Here is a 14,343-nt window from a genome sequence, read left to right as displayed (position 1 = left end):
ATATTGTAGGTAAGGGATCGTGGCCTAAAGTTAACGCAGCGGCAAGGAGAAATCAGCGCACGATATATATATATCACGCGAGACTATAACGGGTTACTGCATCGTCGACCTCGGTGCATCTGCTGCTGCTCTGCTGTGTGTGCCTAAAGTTTGTATACATATGTTAAACCCCGCCGTACACGAGCTCGTGCAATACATATATATCTGTATATGCAGGGAAGAGTACTCGAAGCGGTCATCTAATCAAGCTTTCGCAGCTCGTGCAATCAGTCGGCTCGATCTGTGTCCCTCCTTTGCGACCTCCTCCACCCCCCCCTTCCGTCGTCGGACTTCTTTACCCGCCGGTATTCGAGTTTATACATCGAAAATCATATCTATATACGAGTGACCGGGATCGTCGGTATCGATTATCCGACAATCCTCTCCGCCTTAACTCATTCGACGTAACTCTAGAATTTCCATATAATTGTAGCCCGTCGCGCGCGCGTCGCGAGCAGAGTGTGTATTATATCGAAGGCACCTCTCTCGATTCGCCCTCCTTCCCCCCCGAGTTTACGAGCGACGCGTGTATAACACATAGACAAGGGAGAAACTCGACGACTTGGCTCGTCGATGTATGCAAACTAATGGTCTTGGTTGCGAGCGATGCGTCTTGCATCGAGGGTGAGGGTGAGGGGGTATGACGAGCGACGACTGCACGAATTAATCTGCGAGTGGAGCTTATAAAGGCGTCGAGAGATGAAGATGAGATGCGGGAAAGGGAGGATGTACCTGCACGGCGTGTGACAACCAAGAACGTACGACGTCGACGAGAGGATGTACTTGGAATAATGCACGTCTCTATCGAACCATTATTTACACTCTTTCATATACTTAATTATCCATCTCTGTCTATTTGCTCTAGTTCCTTGTAATTTTGCCGCTCTCTCTCTCTCTCACTCGCGGCAAACTTTCCGAAGTCGACGTCATTTTTTTCTCTCTCTCTCTCTGTTTAACCCATTATACACATCGCGCGCTAGGTGCGCGTCGGTTCGATCGCGGAATTTTTTCTCCTCTCTCTCTCTCGCCCGTCTGTCTCTTGGTAATTGACTTAGTATAAATCGCTCTTTTGCTGCATTCATTAGAATGTCAGAACTCTCTCTACCTTGCCTCGTGCACGCAAGAAACTTTGCCGCGCGCAGGTATTGTATAATTCTTCTAGCGGCGCTGCTGCTGCTGCTGCTACGAGAGACCTGCGTAAGATTTTCCCTTTTTATTCAACTTTTTCTTGCGGCTTATACGTATCTATTTGCCTTAAAAATAAAAAGTACAGGACTTTGTGTGTGTCTCTCTCTCTCTCTGTCTTGCACCGTAGCTCGGTATAGTTTGAAAAAGTTGAACGAAAAAAAGGCAGCTGCAGCAGCAGCGCGAAACACAATTATTTCGCCCTTTTTTTTTTTATTTCTTATTTTTTTAACTTTATAAGGTCGAAAGGAGCAGCAGCATGAATTTCAAGTGAGAATAATATTAAATAACAGAAACGTCGCAGCTTTACGGCGTAATAATATATTACGTCAAACGAGACAGCAGCAGCAGCAGCGGCAAAAAAAAAAAATAAAATTACAGCCTCTCGTGACAGAGACGTAGTACGATAATTATGTGTCTATATGCTGTCGTTTACAGTACACACACTTGCACACCTTATAATCGATAACAATTAAAATCCTGTAAAGATCATTGACAAGACTTTGTAGTAAGCTGACACTGAATTTGCGTGCGAGAAGCCCATAATAAACGCGCTGCGGCAGCTCGACGGCGGCGGGCGCTTTGAAAACGAGCACGCGGGGGGTATGGCGCGCGCACCGATGCGGAAATAAGAGTTCGAACATACCACTTGGCCTTTCTTCTTTTCCTCCTCCCCATTTTGACTAATTAATTAATGAAGGATTAATTAGTGCGCGCACTGCGTCGCGCGCACAGGGCGTCGACACTGGAAATGGATTAACTTCTCTCTCTCTCTCGCCATTCCTCCTCCTTTTTTTTATTCTTCTCTTATTCTACCTTTACTTTTTTTCTCTCCCCCCCTTCTCTTTGCTTTTACCTTCATTTGTCCTCGAGTGTCGTATAAAGTCATTACATTTGGTCTCTTGCACACGCGTCTTTAATCCCATTGAAATTCCTCGCTTTTTTCTATTTGGCCGCGCGCGTGTGCGGCTACGGGGGATCGATATTTTTACCACGTATTCACACTATACGCACACGGCTAATCATTTACCGGGATAAACCTTTTTCTTGGGGGAGGTTTGGCTTTGATGATCACCGCGTAAATTTTCACATTACGAGCAAACGGCGTAGTGCGTTATCGCCAAAAAATGTGTACGTTTTGCGTACTACGCTAAATGGAGAATAAAATCAAAAAGACTTCGAGTTGGAAGCAGTACGTGGAACACGAAAATACACCGAGCCAGCAGCGGTAAGCTTTGTTGTTTGCAATGGGCTGGACGACACAAGGGAGGTATAGTCGTGAAATTCTGCAAAATTCACAATGCTTCGAGAGCCATAAGAGAGAGAGAAGTCACACGCAGTGGCGTGCGCGTCAAAATACAGAGACGAAGGCGTGCGTATATGCAGGTCGAGCGTCGGACAATTCGTACCCACAATACACACACACATACACTCGTACGCATAACTCCGATCGTTGGCAAACTAATCCATAAAAAAAAAGGGAGGAAAAAAAGAGGAGAAAGAAAATAGCGAGCCGGCAAAGGGCCTTTTTTTGCGTCTTTTATAATATGATAGACAAAGGTCCTGCGGTAGCTGTCGACGCTTTTACACGCACACGCGCACATTGAATTCAACAAAGCTCTTGTGTACGCGACGGCGGTGGCGGCAAAATAAAGCCTCATAAGTATACCTCGAGCTTGCAGCAGCTTTGAGAGAGAGCGAGCGAGAGCTTGAACTAACGAATCGGCAAACATGTGCGTTTTTCTCTCTCTCGAGCTAGCGCAGTAGACGCTCGTGTGCGCATATATGTATACGTATGCTCGGCACACTCGTACGAGGCAGAGAGAGAGAGAAGTGAATTAATAGGGTAAAATATATGGTAAATATAACGATCTAGGTATAGGAGAGAGAGAGAGAGAGAGAGAGAGCAAGAGGCCATAGTTAAAAGGCCATGATTAAATTAAGATTGACTTAACGCCGTAGCGGGCGGCTGGTTATATGTACGGTATACGTACCAGCTTTCCCGCTGTTTATTTATGCAGTTAAACTGATGGACTGTACGGTAGGCAGGATATTACGTATAATTGCATGACATACATATATGTGCGCGTGCTGCTGGTATATATGTACTATATCGTTGAGCGGCTAGACACACGATGACTAGTTATTTTGCATAGCAATTAAAATTCGTTCGCATCGGCTGGGACACACGAGGACTATTATAGTATACGCGCGCGATCGATGGCTCGCACTGTGTCTTTTTGCATTAATATCGGTGGACGCGCGCGAGCCGATAGGCGTCAAATAACAAACAACGAGGCATCTCCTCCTCCTCCCCCGCCCCCCGTCGTTCGAACGTTTCGAAACGTGCTTGATTATCGACAGCGCATTAAATGTGCACAGGCTGCGGCGATTATTGCAGCGGCAGTCGACGACTCGGCGCTGCACCGCCGAAATCGCGAGTTCGAGCTAGGCATAGAGCTAGCTCCAACACTGCACCTAAAACAAAACGCACGCGCATCGATTATTCGTATACGCGGCCAGCTAGTTATAGCGACGAGTTCGTGGCAGCGCGCGATACGAATAGTCAGCGGTAGCAGCGGTATTGTATTTATAGAATCGCGTGGCTGCTGCTGCTGTTTGCACGTTTTGAATTTTGAAGTGCATTAGCCGAAAAGCGCGCGATTAAGAAATTTATGACGCGGGGGTAAAACTGCACTCGGAGAAAGTCACATTCAAAAACGTAATATTACGCGAGCCAAGTCCACCGAGATTATATAATGTATATGTATGTAGTTTAATTTTAAACGACAACTGCAAAACTTTTCGATTAAGCGCTTACGTAGTAGCTATATATATGTATGCGCGGGCGTATAATGCGTACAAGCTCGCAGAGATGTAATTTCAAATTTTCCCTTCTCTCTATGCGACTACTACTACTACTACTTCTACTACTACTACTACTACTCGTCGTCGACGTCGTTGGTGACGAAATAAAAAAATTCGAAAGCTCTGCGCGCTATGTACAATCTCGGGGGGTGTACGACGACGACGCTCTCTGTGTGTATGCGTCAGACGACGAGGAAAATTTGTGTCGACGCGAAATCATAAAAAAAGAGAGGGTAGGGAGGGAACGAGAGAGAGAGAGAGAGAGAGCATGTCACCGCACACGATCCTGCAAATAGGGTAACAAATTCGAGTCGCACGAGTCTAGCGGAGAGCTGCGACTGCGTAAAGTAGAAGAAATGGGAATAGCCAAAGGGCAGAGTGAAAGCACGTGCTGCTGCTGCTGCAGCTGCCAGCTCACAGTATATATAACGTACACACACTGCTGCTGCTGCTGCTGCTGCTGTGACGATGAAATGCTTCAATCCTCGTATATATATAAACAGCAGCGTTTGTAGCGATTCTCAGGTCGAGTCCTCCCGGTAAATGGGCCAAATTGCCAGAGTAAACCAGCATCGGGATTGAGATCTCGTAAACATGTGTCTGTGCTCTTGTACACGTGTGTATGTGTGTGTGTGTGTGAGGTATATATGTTATAGAATAAAAGAGCTAGAGAGAGAGCAAAAGCGCGTCTATCAGCTTGTACGTATGGCTTTGAGAAATCAATGATCGAATCGATCGACGTCGTCGACGACGACGAAGAGCCGAGATACTATATAGAGACAAATCAATTTTAATTGGCACATAATCAGATTGTATAGCCCATCCGCGCACAGAATATAGCCGCCGCCGCGATCATAACGGGTTCGTTGAACTTTCTCTCAAGTACTTGCGTAACTTTTTGTCCGGTCGTTTCGGGGGACACGATATCGCCGCCACCGTCGCCCGTCTACGTTCGAATGGATCCGCGAAGTTTATAATGCTTTTGTGTGCGACCGAGCGCGCAGTCGTTATTTATATAATATGTACGTATAGTATTATATATCCCACGAAGAAAAAAGGTAGGACGCGTGAATACATCGCGTAAATCACTTTTACTGCGCCATCTCGTTCTCACTCTGTCGTACGCTTGTACAATATATATATTATATATATAGAGCTACTATACACTCCTTGGCGAATCGCGAGCACCACTTTTCAAGATTTTCAGGTTTCCTTAATTGCGCGCGTAATTTCGTCCCCCCCTTCGACCCGATGTTTTATTTACCGCTGCGATGCAGATATTATAGCGTAAGCGGAGCAATATCTCGGTCGCTTTTTCGCCATTATATACGTATATCTCATCCCTTGCGCATAGATTTATTAAAATAATTTACATCCACTCGGATGAGATATATAATTTCAGCCGAGCCGGCAGCAGCAGCAGTAGTATATAGCCTCGTCGTAATTAGATGTAGGAGCTCTCCGAAATGAAAACATCAGCCCCGGCCGTGTATAGAGGTATATATACAGGGGTTTGTATATGGGCCGAGAAAACGAGGCTTTTTCAAAGTGTACATAAACGCGATTGCAATGCCGCGCGCGATTCAACGAGAAGTCAAAATGTCAACAGTCACAATTGCCACACTCGATCGTCGCGAGGAGCTGCCGCTGCTGCACACCGCAGATATGATACACGGAAAATCTAATATTCAAACTCGGGAAAAAGAATTTCATTTATGAGACGTAAACTCATTAAAATTTCAAATTGCCATGGCAGGGGGGGAGTCAGGTTTGGTATATAGAAGCCAACTACTATTATACCGGAGCACGATTACGAGATGAGGCGAGGTATGTCGGCGTGTGTGTATTATATATATAGCAGCAGCGTCCAGTTAATCTTGATTTTTTTTGCCGCTGCGCAATGAAATAGATACGAGCCAGCCAGAGAGAGTAATAGTAAACATAATCATCGGTATGTCAGGTATGTTGCCGAGGTACATATAGCAGCAGCATGTTATAATACGAAGAGCCATAACACAGAGCAGAGCAGAGCAGAGCAGAGTAGAGCGTCTATAGTGGCTGTAACGGCGAAGAGAGGCGACGCGTAGTTGAGCTAGTAACGGCATTCTATCGTTATTATCGTCGTCGCGTTGTCGCTCGTTGCTGCTGCTGCCCGCGTCCTATGCGCTCTCGAGCCTCGTAAACTTTCTCGTAAATTATCGTCTGGCATTTGACCCCATATTATGACCATAGAGTGTGCGCCGAGCGGCCCTGCGCGAATCGTCGTTCCTCTGCATTCTGCTCCCATCCCTCCATAACATCTACACGGACGGATTCATCGGGTACATGTGTGTGTACGTGTGTATTCTAGCTCCACCGGGGATTGCTGCAGCTCGTTTCTGATTTTCTCGTTTTTTTTTTCATGTTGGCTCGCTCGCTTCCTTTTTACAAGTGAACGAAAAACAAAGGAGTCGACTTCCTTTTCACGCGCGAGACATTTTTCTTAAATTTGCCGCGCGCGCGCGACTCGCCCACCACAACACGCAAGCTCTGCTGTGTGGCCTCGAAAATATAATAACTGCCTGCCTCTCTCTCTCGTAAATTCATTGTCATTTAAAAACAATAGAATCTTCAATTAAAAAGCAATAACGGAGCAGCTTCTGCTTTTGAAAGAGGCTATGTATATACAGAGAACGAGCGAAGGGAGGAGAAGGACGGAAAAAAAGAGAAGGAAGAAGAAAAATTAATTTACTCGTGGATTAATTTACGGCAAAAATATGCGCAGCTAGCCGAGGATGTAGTAGTAGGAGGAGGATTGTAGAGGCAGTATTTTCTCTCGATCAGTATAGTGCAGCAGCAGCGGCAGCGGCTCGCTCGCGCGCGTAAACGAAGCTCGGCACGGCGTGACAAAGGGATAAGATGTGTAAATGCGTTTATAGCCGGAAAGGGCAAACTATTAATAGTCACCTACGATCTAACGTGTATGCATGTATATATATACGCGGCGACTATGCGGACGAGGGTCAACGAAGGTTCAAGTGCAGAACTCTCTAGCCTTCCGCGTTGTGTGTTTATTCTCCATCTATATGTAAATGTCCGCGACTGGACGATTGCTGCTGCTGCTGCTGAGAAGGAAATTCCGTACGAGCGGCTAATTACTCGAAAGTCCAATGTATTTCTATCAGAGCGTCGACTCGAGCGTCGACGTTTTATTTGCTCCGTGCGCGGCTGAATGAATTTACAGCCCTATTATTATAGCCTGTGACGGGCGACTAGAGGCGATATCTTGCCTACACAGCGACTTTTTTTGCGCTGCGCGATATCGTCGCATTTTGTCGATGCTGCTGCCGGCTCGATCGATCCGCTGCCGCCGCCGCCGCCGCGTACATAACAGCAGAATTATTATAATTTTATTTTGTCTCGTGGCCCCTATAGCTCCGCGCGTATCTATACATCAGCTCGCGAGAGGATATAGAATTTTTATTTCCAAGGCCGGTCGTCTCTGGTAATGCTGCTGCTGCTACTATCGTAACATTTCATCCGTGCCAAACGAGCTGACCTTTGTGAGCCAACAGCAGCAGGAGCAGCAGCAGTATCAATTCCAGTCGGTAGAATGAAAACAGGCCGCTCTCTCGCTTGGTAATTGATTCGCCATCAGAATTGATTTAGCTTCCTTTCTCTTTTTGAGTAATTTCAGTTATTTCAGTGTGGAGTAGTGTGTTTATCACGGGACGCGAGTATGCGCGCTGCGGTGTAGAGCGGCTCGATATTTCCCTCTTTGCGCAAGGGATGAATTTTCATGCAGCCAAAAGGTGCACCTCCCTGCCTCTCTCAGCCTCGCGTTAGGTAACGCTTCGCTGCGCAAACATATTATCGCAATTACAGAGAGCCGATGTATATCAAAGCTGCATTCTTGTCATTTCTGTTGTGCTGTGCGTTAACAAAGCTTATTGTATATATAGTTCATTTCGAGATAAAAAAAAAGGATTTTTTTCGAGGCAATTATGTGCGGCGGATTATAGTGGAATAAATTCATATAATTTGAGAAGCAATAAGACGCGAAACGACGAGTATGATTCGAAGACATTCGTCTCGGCTATATCGAGCTGTTCGGTGATGCACTTATAGTTACGAGAGTTACGAGTTACGAGCTCGTGACGTAATCCGCGCTAACCCGCAATGACACGGAAGCAATGCACTATTTCAACTCGATCATCATCTTATACACGAACGACTTGTGTATTACAACGGCGCGGCGTTGTTACATTTTCCCGGAGAGCTCATTTCGCTCTTCCTGACTCATTCATTGCCGCAGCCACACGCATTGTTCGAAACATCTTTTAATATTCAATGGCTGCGAGTTTGAATAAATGAAAAAATAAAAAACAAAAAAAAACAATCGTTAACAATACGAGGGTGGCCAGGCTGATGCATCAATTTTACATTTAATTAAATACATCACGAGCGCGGTATACGAAGGCAATTTTACACGCTGCCTGGGCGCACACATGTTGTAGCGGTATTTACAGTTGCTGCATAGACAAGCCTTGCGGTTTTTGTATTATTTTGTATGTACATACACACACAACGGCTCGTCGAAAACCACTGAAACGTGCGGTGTATAAATAAAAAAGACGATCACTTAGCGCTAATAAATATTTAACCGGCTTGCGGAGTTGCTGCTGCTCTCTGTGTGTGCGAAAGCACAGATAAAAATCTATACACACACACACACACACACAGAAGCTCGCGCTATTTATAAACAAAAATGAGCCTCGGCTCGCGAGTGCAAAAAATACCTCGAGCGTGCAGCGGTGCGCGCTATACAGCAGGCCAATCGATATATTGTAATATTCTTCCAGCGCGAACGCGTGAGTACATACCGTACACATACACATTTACTATGTATGTATGTATATGCGAGGCTAACGAGGCGAGATATCCGCGCGGCGGCGGCAGCGACGAAGATTTATTTTTATGTTAGGAGAATATAAAAAGAAGAAAAAGAAGAGCAGCGCAATATATTTTTACCTGAGTGAGACGCCAGTGTTTCGAGGCCTTGGCGATGGGATCGGTGACTTGCGTGCAGGCCGCTCCGAACAGCATGACTTTGTGTGGACCGCTGTGCATCATGTCGAAAAAGGCCTTCACGCCCACGGCTGCGTTGCACTGAAAAAGCAGAAAAAAAAAATCGGTTATTATTTTTTTTTTGCAACGATCGCGCATCAATTATGCCAACTCGATTCGATATAATGTGACACTGGTTTATTCATTGGCCGATCGATCTCTCTCTCTCTCTTTCTTTCTCTCGGGCAAATATTGTAATGCACCCTCTTCCCCCCGCGAGCTAGAGAGAACGAATAAAAAGGAAAAATTGAGCTTTTTCACAAGCTTGCATATAGTCGCGGCCACGTCACGCCAGTCTTTTGCAAAATTCATCAACTAGAATAATGGTAGTCGCTCCCTCCCTCATTCTCGTTTGCTCTCTGTTTCTCTCACTTTTACATTCTTGTATTATAAACTGACACATACGGTACATGTGTGTCTGTGTGTGCACGTGTGTAAATGTATAACGAGAATGAAGTAGGTCAAAGTTGATTCAAACTCGCGAACGTGAAACACACATTCGTCATGCAGACACAACGCGCCTCGGTATGTAAAAATATACCTCACACACACACACACACTTCGAGTGTGTTTCCCTCGTCTGGGCGGCGAAAACCGAAAATGCACGCGTGTACGTGTGTTTTCCTCTTTTCCTCAAACTCCTGCTCAAAGTTATTGCCTACACAGAGAGAGCGAGAGAGCGAGAACGAGAGGGATATAGAGAGGGAGGAGAGAGAAAAGGAAATTATTGCCCCGAGACTGTGTGCCGCGGCGCTCTGTATAGCAATGTAATGGGGCATTGATTAATTGCTTTCTTGAAAGCCCAAAGCAAACTTTGCATAGCTTCATTTCGCTCCCCAAAGAGCGAGCCTCTATTCTTCGTACATAGTTTCGTCTGTCTTAGCAATTAACGCGATAGAACAGGCCTATGGCATCGTATAGGCCCTCATAGCTCTTCATAATATCCAGTCGAGAAACACACACAGAGAAATAATTTTTGATTCTCGCTCTCCGTCGCTCTGTCGCGCTCGAGTGCGCGCAACAGCTCTCCGCGTCATTGATTAATAGGATATGTTCTCTCCCCCGTTGCGAAGCTCCATATACGCAGACACATGTAAATATATGCATATAGGTGCAGCAGCAGCACACGCTCGGAGAGAGAGAGTTTAATATCCGATAGATGCGCGCTTCACGAATACGTGTGTGCGAGGCTGTTAGTGCCAAGTTCAAAATTTCATCGGCGGTACACACATACACACACACTTGCAGGTATATATAGGCGAATTAGATCGATATATAACAGCGCGCGTCGTGCAGTGCGCCGAGATTTAATCAAGTCGAGCGTCGCGTTGTGCACAAGTACTTCGATAGAGAGAGAGACAGAGAGAGAGAGCTTTACAACAGAAATGCGCAGAATTTATACGCTCTCTCGCTCTAAAATAATCGGCAGGCGGGGCGACTATATATCGAAGTTATCACTTGTTTTTTTTTTATTTTTCGCAAGCGCAGCTAAACTGGGGCTAATTTACGATCGAAAGCGACTGCCACGCGTCGCGCGACTACGAGGTGCGAGTATATTTTAACGCTTTTGTGACGAGTCGCGTGCGAGCCCTAGCATACAAACGCGCGTATATAGAGAGAAGAAAGGCATTCATCCGAAAGCTCGGGAATTTCTCGGGCTGCGTATCTACACAGAGAGGAGAGAATTTATGTTGAGCGAATGTCCGACTGCTGCTCTTTCTTCTTCCGTTCCTGTTCCTCAATTAAACTTTCTGCTTCTGAGCTGCTTTCCACGTGCATACGTGTGTGTATGTGCCGAGCTTTATTTTACTTTTGTCTAGCCTGTCAGAGCGTCCGAACTTGCGCGAATACGTACACGTGCGTAGTTTACTCTACATTATTCGCTGGCAAGCGGCAAAAATTTCTCCAGGCAGTTTTCATTCAAATACGCGCGCCATATGCCACTAGCCATTGATTTTTTTCCCTTCTTTTTTAGGCGCGCGACTTAAATGCAGCGACACAATTTTTTTCATGTACAATCTGGTACACGGCAAGCGCGGGAGCGACGTTATAAGCTGCGAGCTTTGCAAAGTGGGAGAAGGGAGAGAGAGAGAAAAGGGGAGAGAAAGAGAGGAAGAAAGTGGAGAAAAAAACATTTTTTAAGAAAGAAAAGAAGCTTCGCTTTCCTTGACTTTGTGTATTTTATAGAGCTGTGCGCGGAGCAAGAGAAAGAAGAGAGAGAGAGAGAGAAAACATTGTGTATATTACCCCCTCCAAGCGAGGCGAATTCTTTTTTGAAACTAGGTCTCATTAGTAGAATTTCGACACAAGTGCTTATATGGGCGCGCTCACTCACTCTCTTTCTGTATGCGGTAAAAGAAAGCGGTTGAAGTAAATAAGTAGGAAATTTCGCTCGCTCGCACATACATACACACACACGAATTCATATATAGTACATATATATACGTGCAATGTGCATTGTGTGTGGTGCGCTTGACTTTATTGTAAGCAATATATGCTGGTTTTTGCTGTATTCTAAATGCTTCAGCGCGTTATTTTTGCTCGGAATTTTTCAAATTTATCAGTTCCATGAGGCAAAAGCACGAAGCAACAATACAAAATTGTTTCCATAAAAATATATATTTGCCGAGCGAAAATATTTGAAAATCTCGCGCAAACGTCAGAACCACGACGCACGTATCACGAGTTATTGTATCGTTTTAATTGTAAAATGTAAATAATATGTTGCAATTTCACACATCGGTTATAATCAAAAATAATAAATGAATTAAATAATTGTACGTTCAATTAAGTAATACGTATAAAATAAATTGTATGCACGTGTGCTGCACGCGGGGCAAATAAATTGATGCAATCAATGCCATTAATTTGTTAGCTTTGCATAACTTCTACTTGTACGATCGGAAAACCATTAATAACGGAAATATTTCAATGAGTTACGCGAATGAGTTTGTGAACTATGATCTAAAGTTAATAAATGGAAAAGAAAAAACATGATAAAAAAAAGCAAAAACTGGGCTCAGCCGGGATTTGAACCCGGGACCTCTCGCACCCAAAGCGAGAATCATACCCCTAGACCACTGAGCCGGTCTTATCGGAGTAAGCAAGATTGAAGCATAAAGATTACAAAACTGTCACATAATTGATGTCAAAATGACCGAAATAAAAAAATCAAAAAATTAGGCAAAAAACTGGGCTCAACCGGGATTTGAACCCGGGACCTCTCGCACCCAAAGCGAGAATCATACCCCTAGACCATTGAGCCGTTATCATATCAGTCCCACTTAAGACGTATAAAATGTAAAACAACTTTCACCTTGACAGTATAAAGACAAGTGAAAGCAAAATGTTACCGATTTCTTCAAAAAATCGGGCTCAACCGGGATTTGAACCCGGGACCTCTCGCACCCAAAGCGAGAATCATACCCCTAGACCATTGAGCCGTTGTTATCATAAGGCCCAAAATGTAACAGCATACTCCACAAATTGATTGCAAATGAACAAAGATAAGCGATGCCAAAATACCGATTTCTTCGGCAAAAATTGGGCTCAACCGGGATTTGAACCCGGGACCTCTCGCACCCAAAGCGAGAATCATACCCCTAGACCATTGAGCCAATCTTATCAGTGGGCCCAATTTTGACGAACAAAAGTCAAAATTTTTTTGTAACGATATAAAAGATAAGTGAAAGCAATTCGTTACCGATTTCTGCAAAAATTGGGCTCAACCGGGATTTGAACCCGGGACCTCTCGCACCCAAAGCGAGAATCATACCCCTAGACCATTGAGCCGAACTTATCATCAGACCCAAAATAGACGTACAAAAGTCAAAAGCTTTTTCTTAACGGTATAAAACATTACTGATGTCAAAATACCGATTTCTCCAGCAAAAAATGGGCTCAACCGGGATTTGAACCCGGGACCTCTCGCACCCAAAGCGAGAATCATACCCCTAGACCATTGAGCCGGCTTATCAGTAGGCCCAATTATAGAAATCCAAAATTTAGTTAATTTTTGCCGTAGTATAATTACGAGTTAATAACTTCAAACACTTAATTACATTCATGAAAAGCTGAAGTAGTTCCGTAGAAACTAACGAATTCTTAAACATATTTAGCTTGAATACTTTTTATCTCTCTAAGCTAAAATGCATCTCGTCAAAATATGCACCGTACCTAAATGAAGTAACGGACTATTTTTATGATTTAATTTCTGCAAACTTTCGTGTATATCATAAGCAAATGAAGGTTGCTCATCGGTGCTACTATAAATATTTGATATTCATGAACTTTTAATCTATTTTGTTTGAGTTTAAAGTAAATTCAGTCCTTAACTTTATTAATTTATTTGTTAAATAAAAACATCCAGTTATATAACGATAGCAAGTTTGTTTCGCTCTCTTCCAAAAATTTTCGTCGGACGATAACTCTGAAAATGACGCTTATAAGGGGGTTTTTGGGGCGTCTCAAAATAATTATAACAAATTGTTCTAGGTTGAATAATAAGTTGAAAATATAATAATTNAAAAAAATTTTTTATAATGTGTCGTGTGTAGGGCTGTGTGTGTTTGTGAAATGGAATCGTCTTGGGGTACAAAGAATCAAAATCGAAAAAAAAACAAAAATTCAAATGCATAAATTTTTTGTACTATAAAAAAAATATATAATTTGTATGTTTGTTTCTGTTGTTGTACTACTGTATAAATTTTCGAGGGAGGGAGAGAGAAAAAAAAATTCAATTTTCAGAAAAAATCTATGTAAGAGACGAAAAAGAAATTTTCTATTACTGAACAACTTTAATTCTTGAAAGAAATTTCCATCTAGGAATTAATTTCAAAAAAAAAAGTTTATTTTTGTAGAGCGTTCGTTTCTAAAAAAATTTCAATTTCAATGAAATTCCTGATTTCAAAGAAATCAACTGAAGAAAATCTTATTTCCAAAAAAAAAATTCGTCTCAGTAAATCAAGGTTACTATGCTTCTGTTTCACACAAAAAAATTTGCTTTCCAAAAAAACTTTACTTTAATTTCTCTTCAATTAATTTTTTAATTAATTTTACTTAATTGTTAATTAATCAGCTTGATTAATTAGGGTGTAGTTATCCAGGGTCTCAGATTATTGCATTCAATTACAATAGAGGTAGCAG

At 43.5% G+C, this 14,343-nt stretch overlaps 1 protein-coding gene and 6 non-coding genes across 7 annotated transcripts in view; all 7 read right to left on the bottom strand.

Annotated features, from left to right (window-relative positions):
* The window catches only part of LOC106658448 (gamma-aminobutyric acid type B receptor subunit 2-like), a 33,972-nt gene that overhangs the window by 18,900 nt on the left and 729 nt on the right, over window positions 1-14,343 (bottom strand). The window contains exon 2 of the mRNA XM_023459720.1: window positions 9,103-9,240. Coding sequence (XP_023315488.1) covers window positions 9,103-9,204 — 102 coding nt within the window. The 5' untranslated portion in view covers window positions 9,205-9,240. The remainder of the gene's footprint in view (window positions 1-9,102; window positions 9,241-14,343) is intronic.
* Trnap-ugg lies at window positions 12,214-12,285 on the bottom strand. The gene has a single exon. It is a non-coding gene; the product is annotated as a tRNA-Pro (tRNA).
* Window positions 12,392-12,463, bottom strand: Trnap-ugg. The gene has a single exon. It is a non-coding gene; the product is annotated as a tRNA-Pro (tRNA).
* Trnap-ugg lies at window positions 12,570-12,641 on the bottom strand. Its single transcript has one exon. It is a non-coding gene; the product is annotated as a tRNA-Pro (tRNA).
* On the bottom strand, window positions 12,744-12,815 carry Trnap-ugg. The gene has a single exon. It is a non-coding gene; the product is annotated as a tRNA-Pro (tRNA).
* On the bottom strand, window positions 12,919-12,990 carry Trnap-ugg. Its single transcript has one exon. It is a non-coding gene; the product is annotated as a tRNA-Pro (tRNA).
* Window positions 13,095-13,166, bottom strand: Trnap-ugg. Its single transcript has one exon. It is a non-coding gene; the product is annotated as a tRNA-Pro (tRNA).

This window comes from Trichogramma pretiosum, unplaced genomic scaffold, assembly GCF_000599845.2.
Source record: "Trichogramma pretiosum strain Unisexual culture from Peru unplaced genomic scaffold, Tpre_2.0 scaffold111, whole genome shotgun sequence".
NCBI classification, from domain to species: domain Eukaryota; kingdom Metazoa; phylum Arthropoda; class Insecta; order Hymenoptera; family Trichogrammatidae; genus Trichogramma; species Trichogramma pretiosum.
Note: the sequence above shows the minus strand (reverse complement) of the source record. Positions and strands in the feature narration are given on the sequence as shown.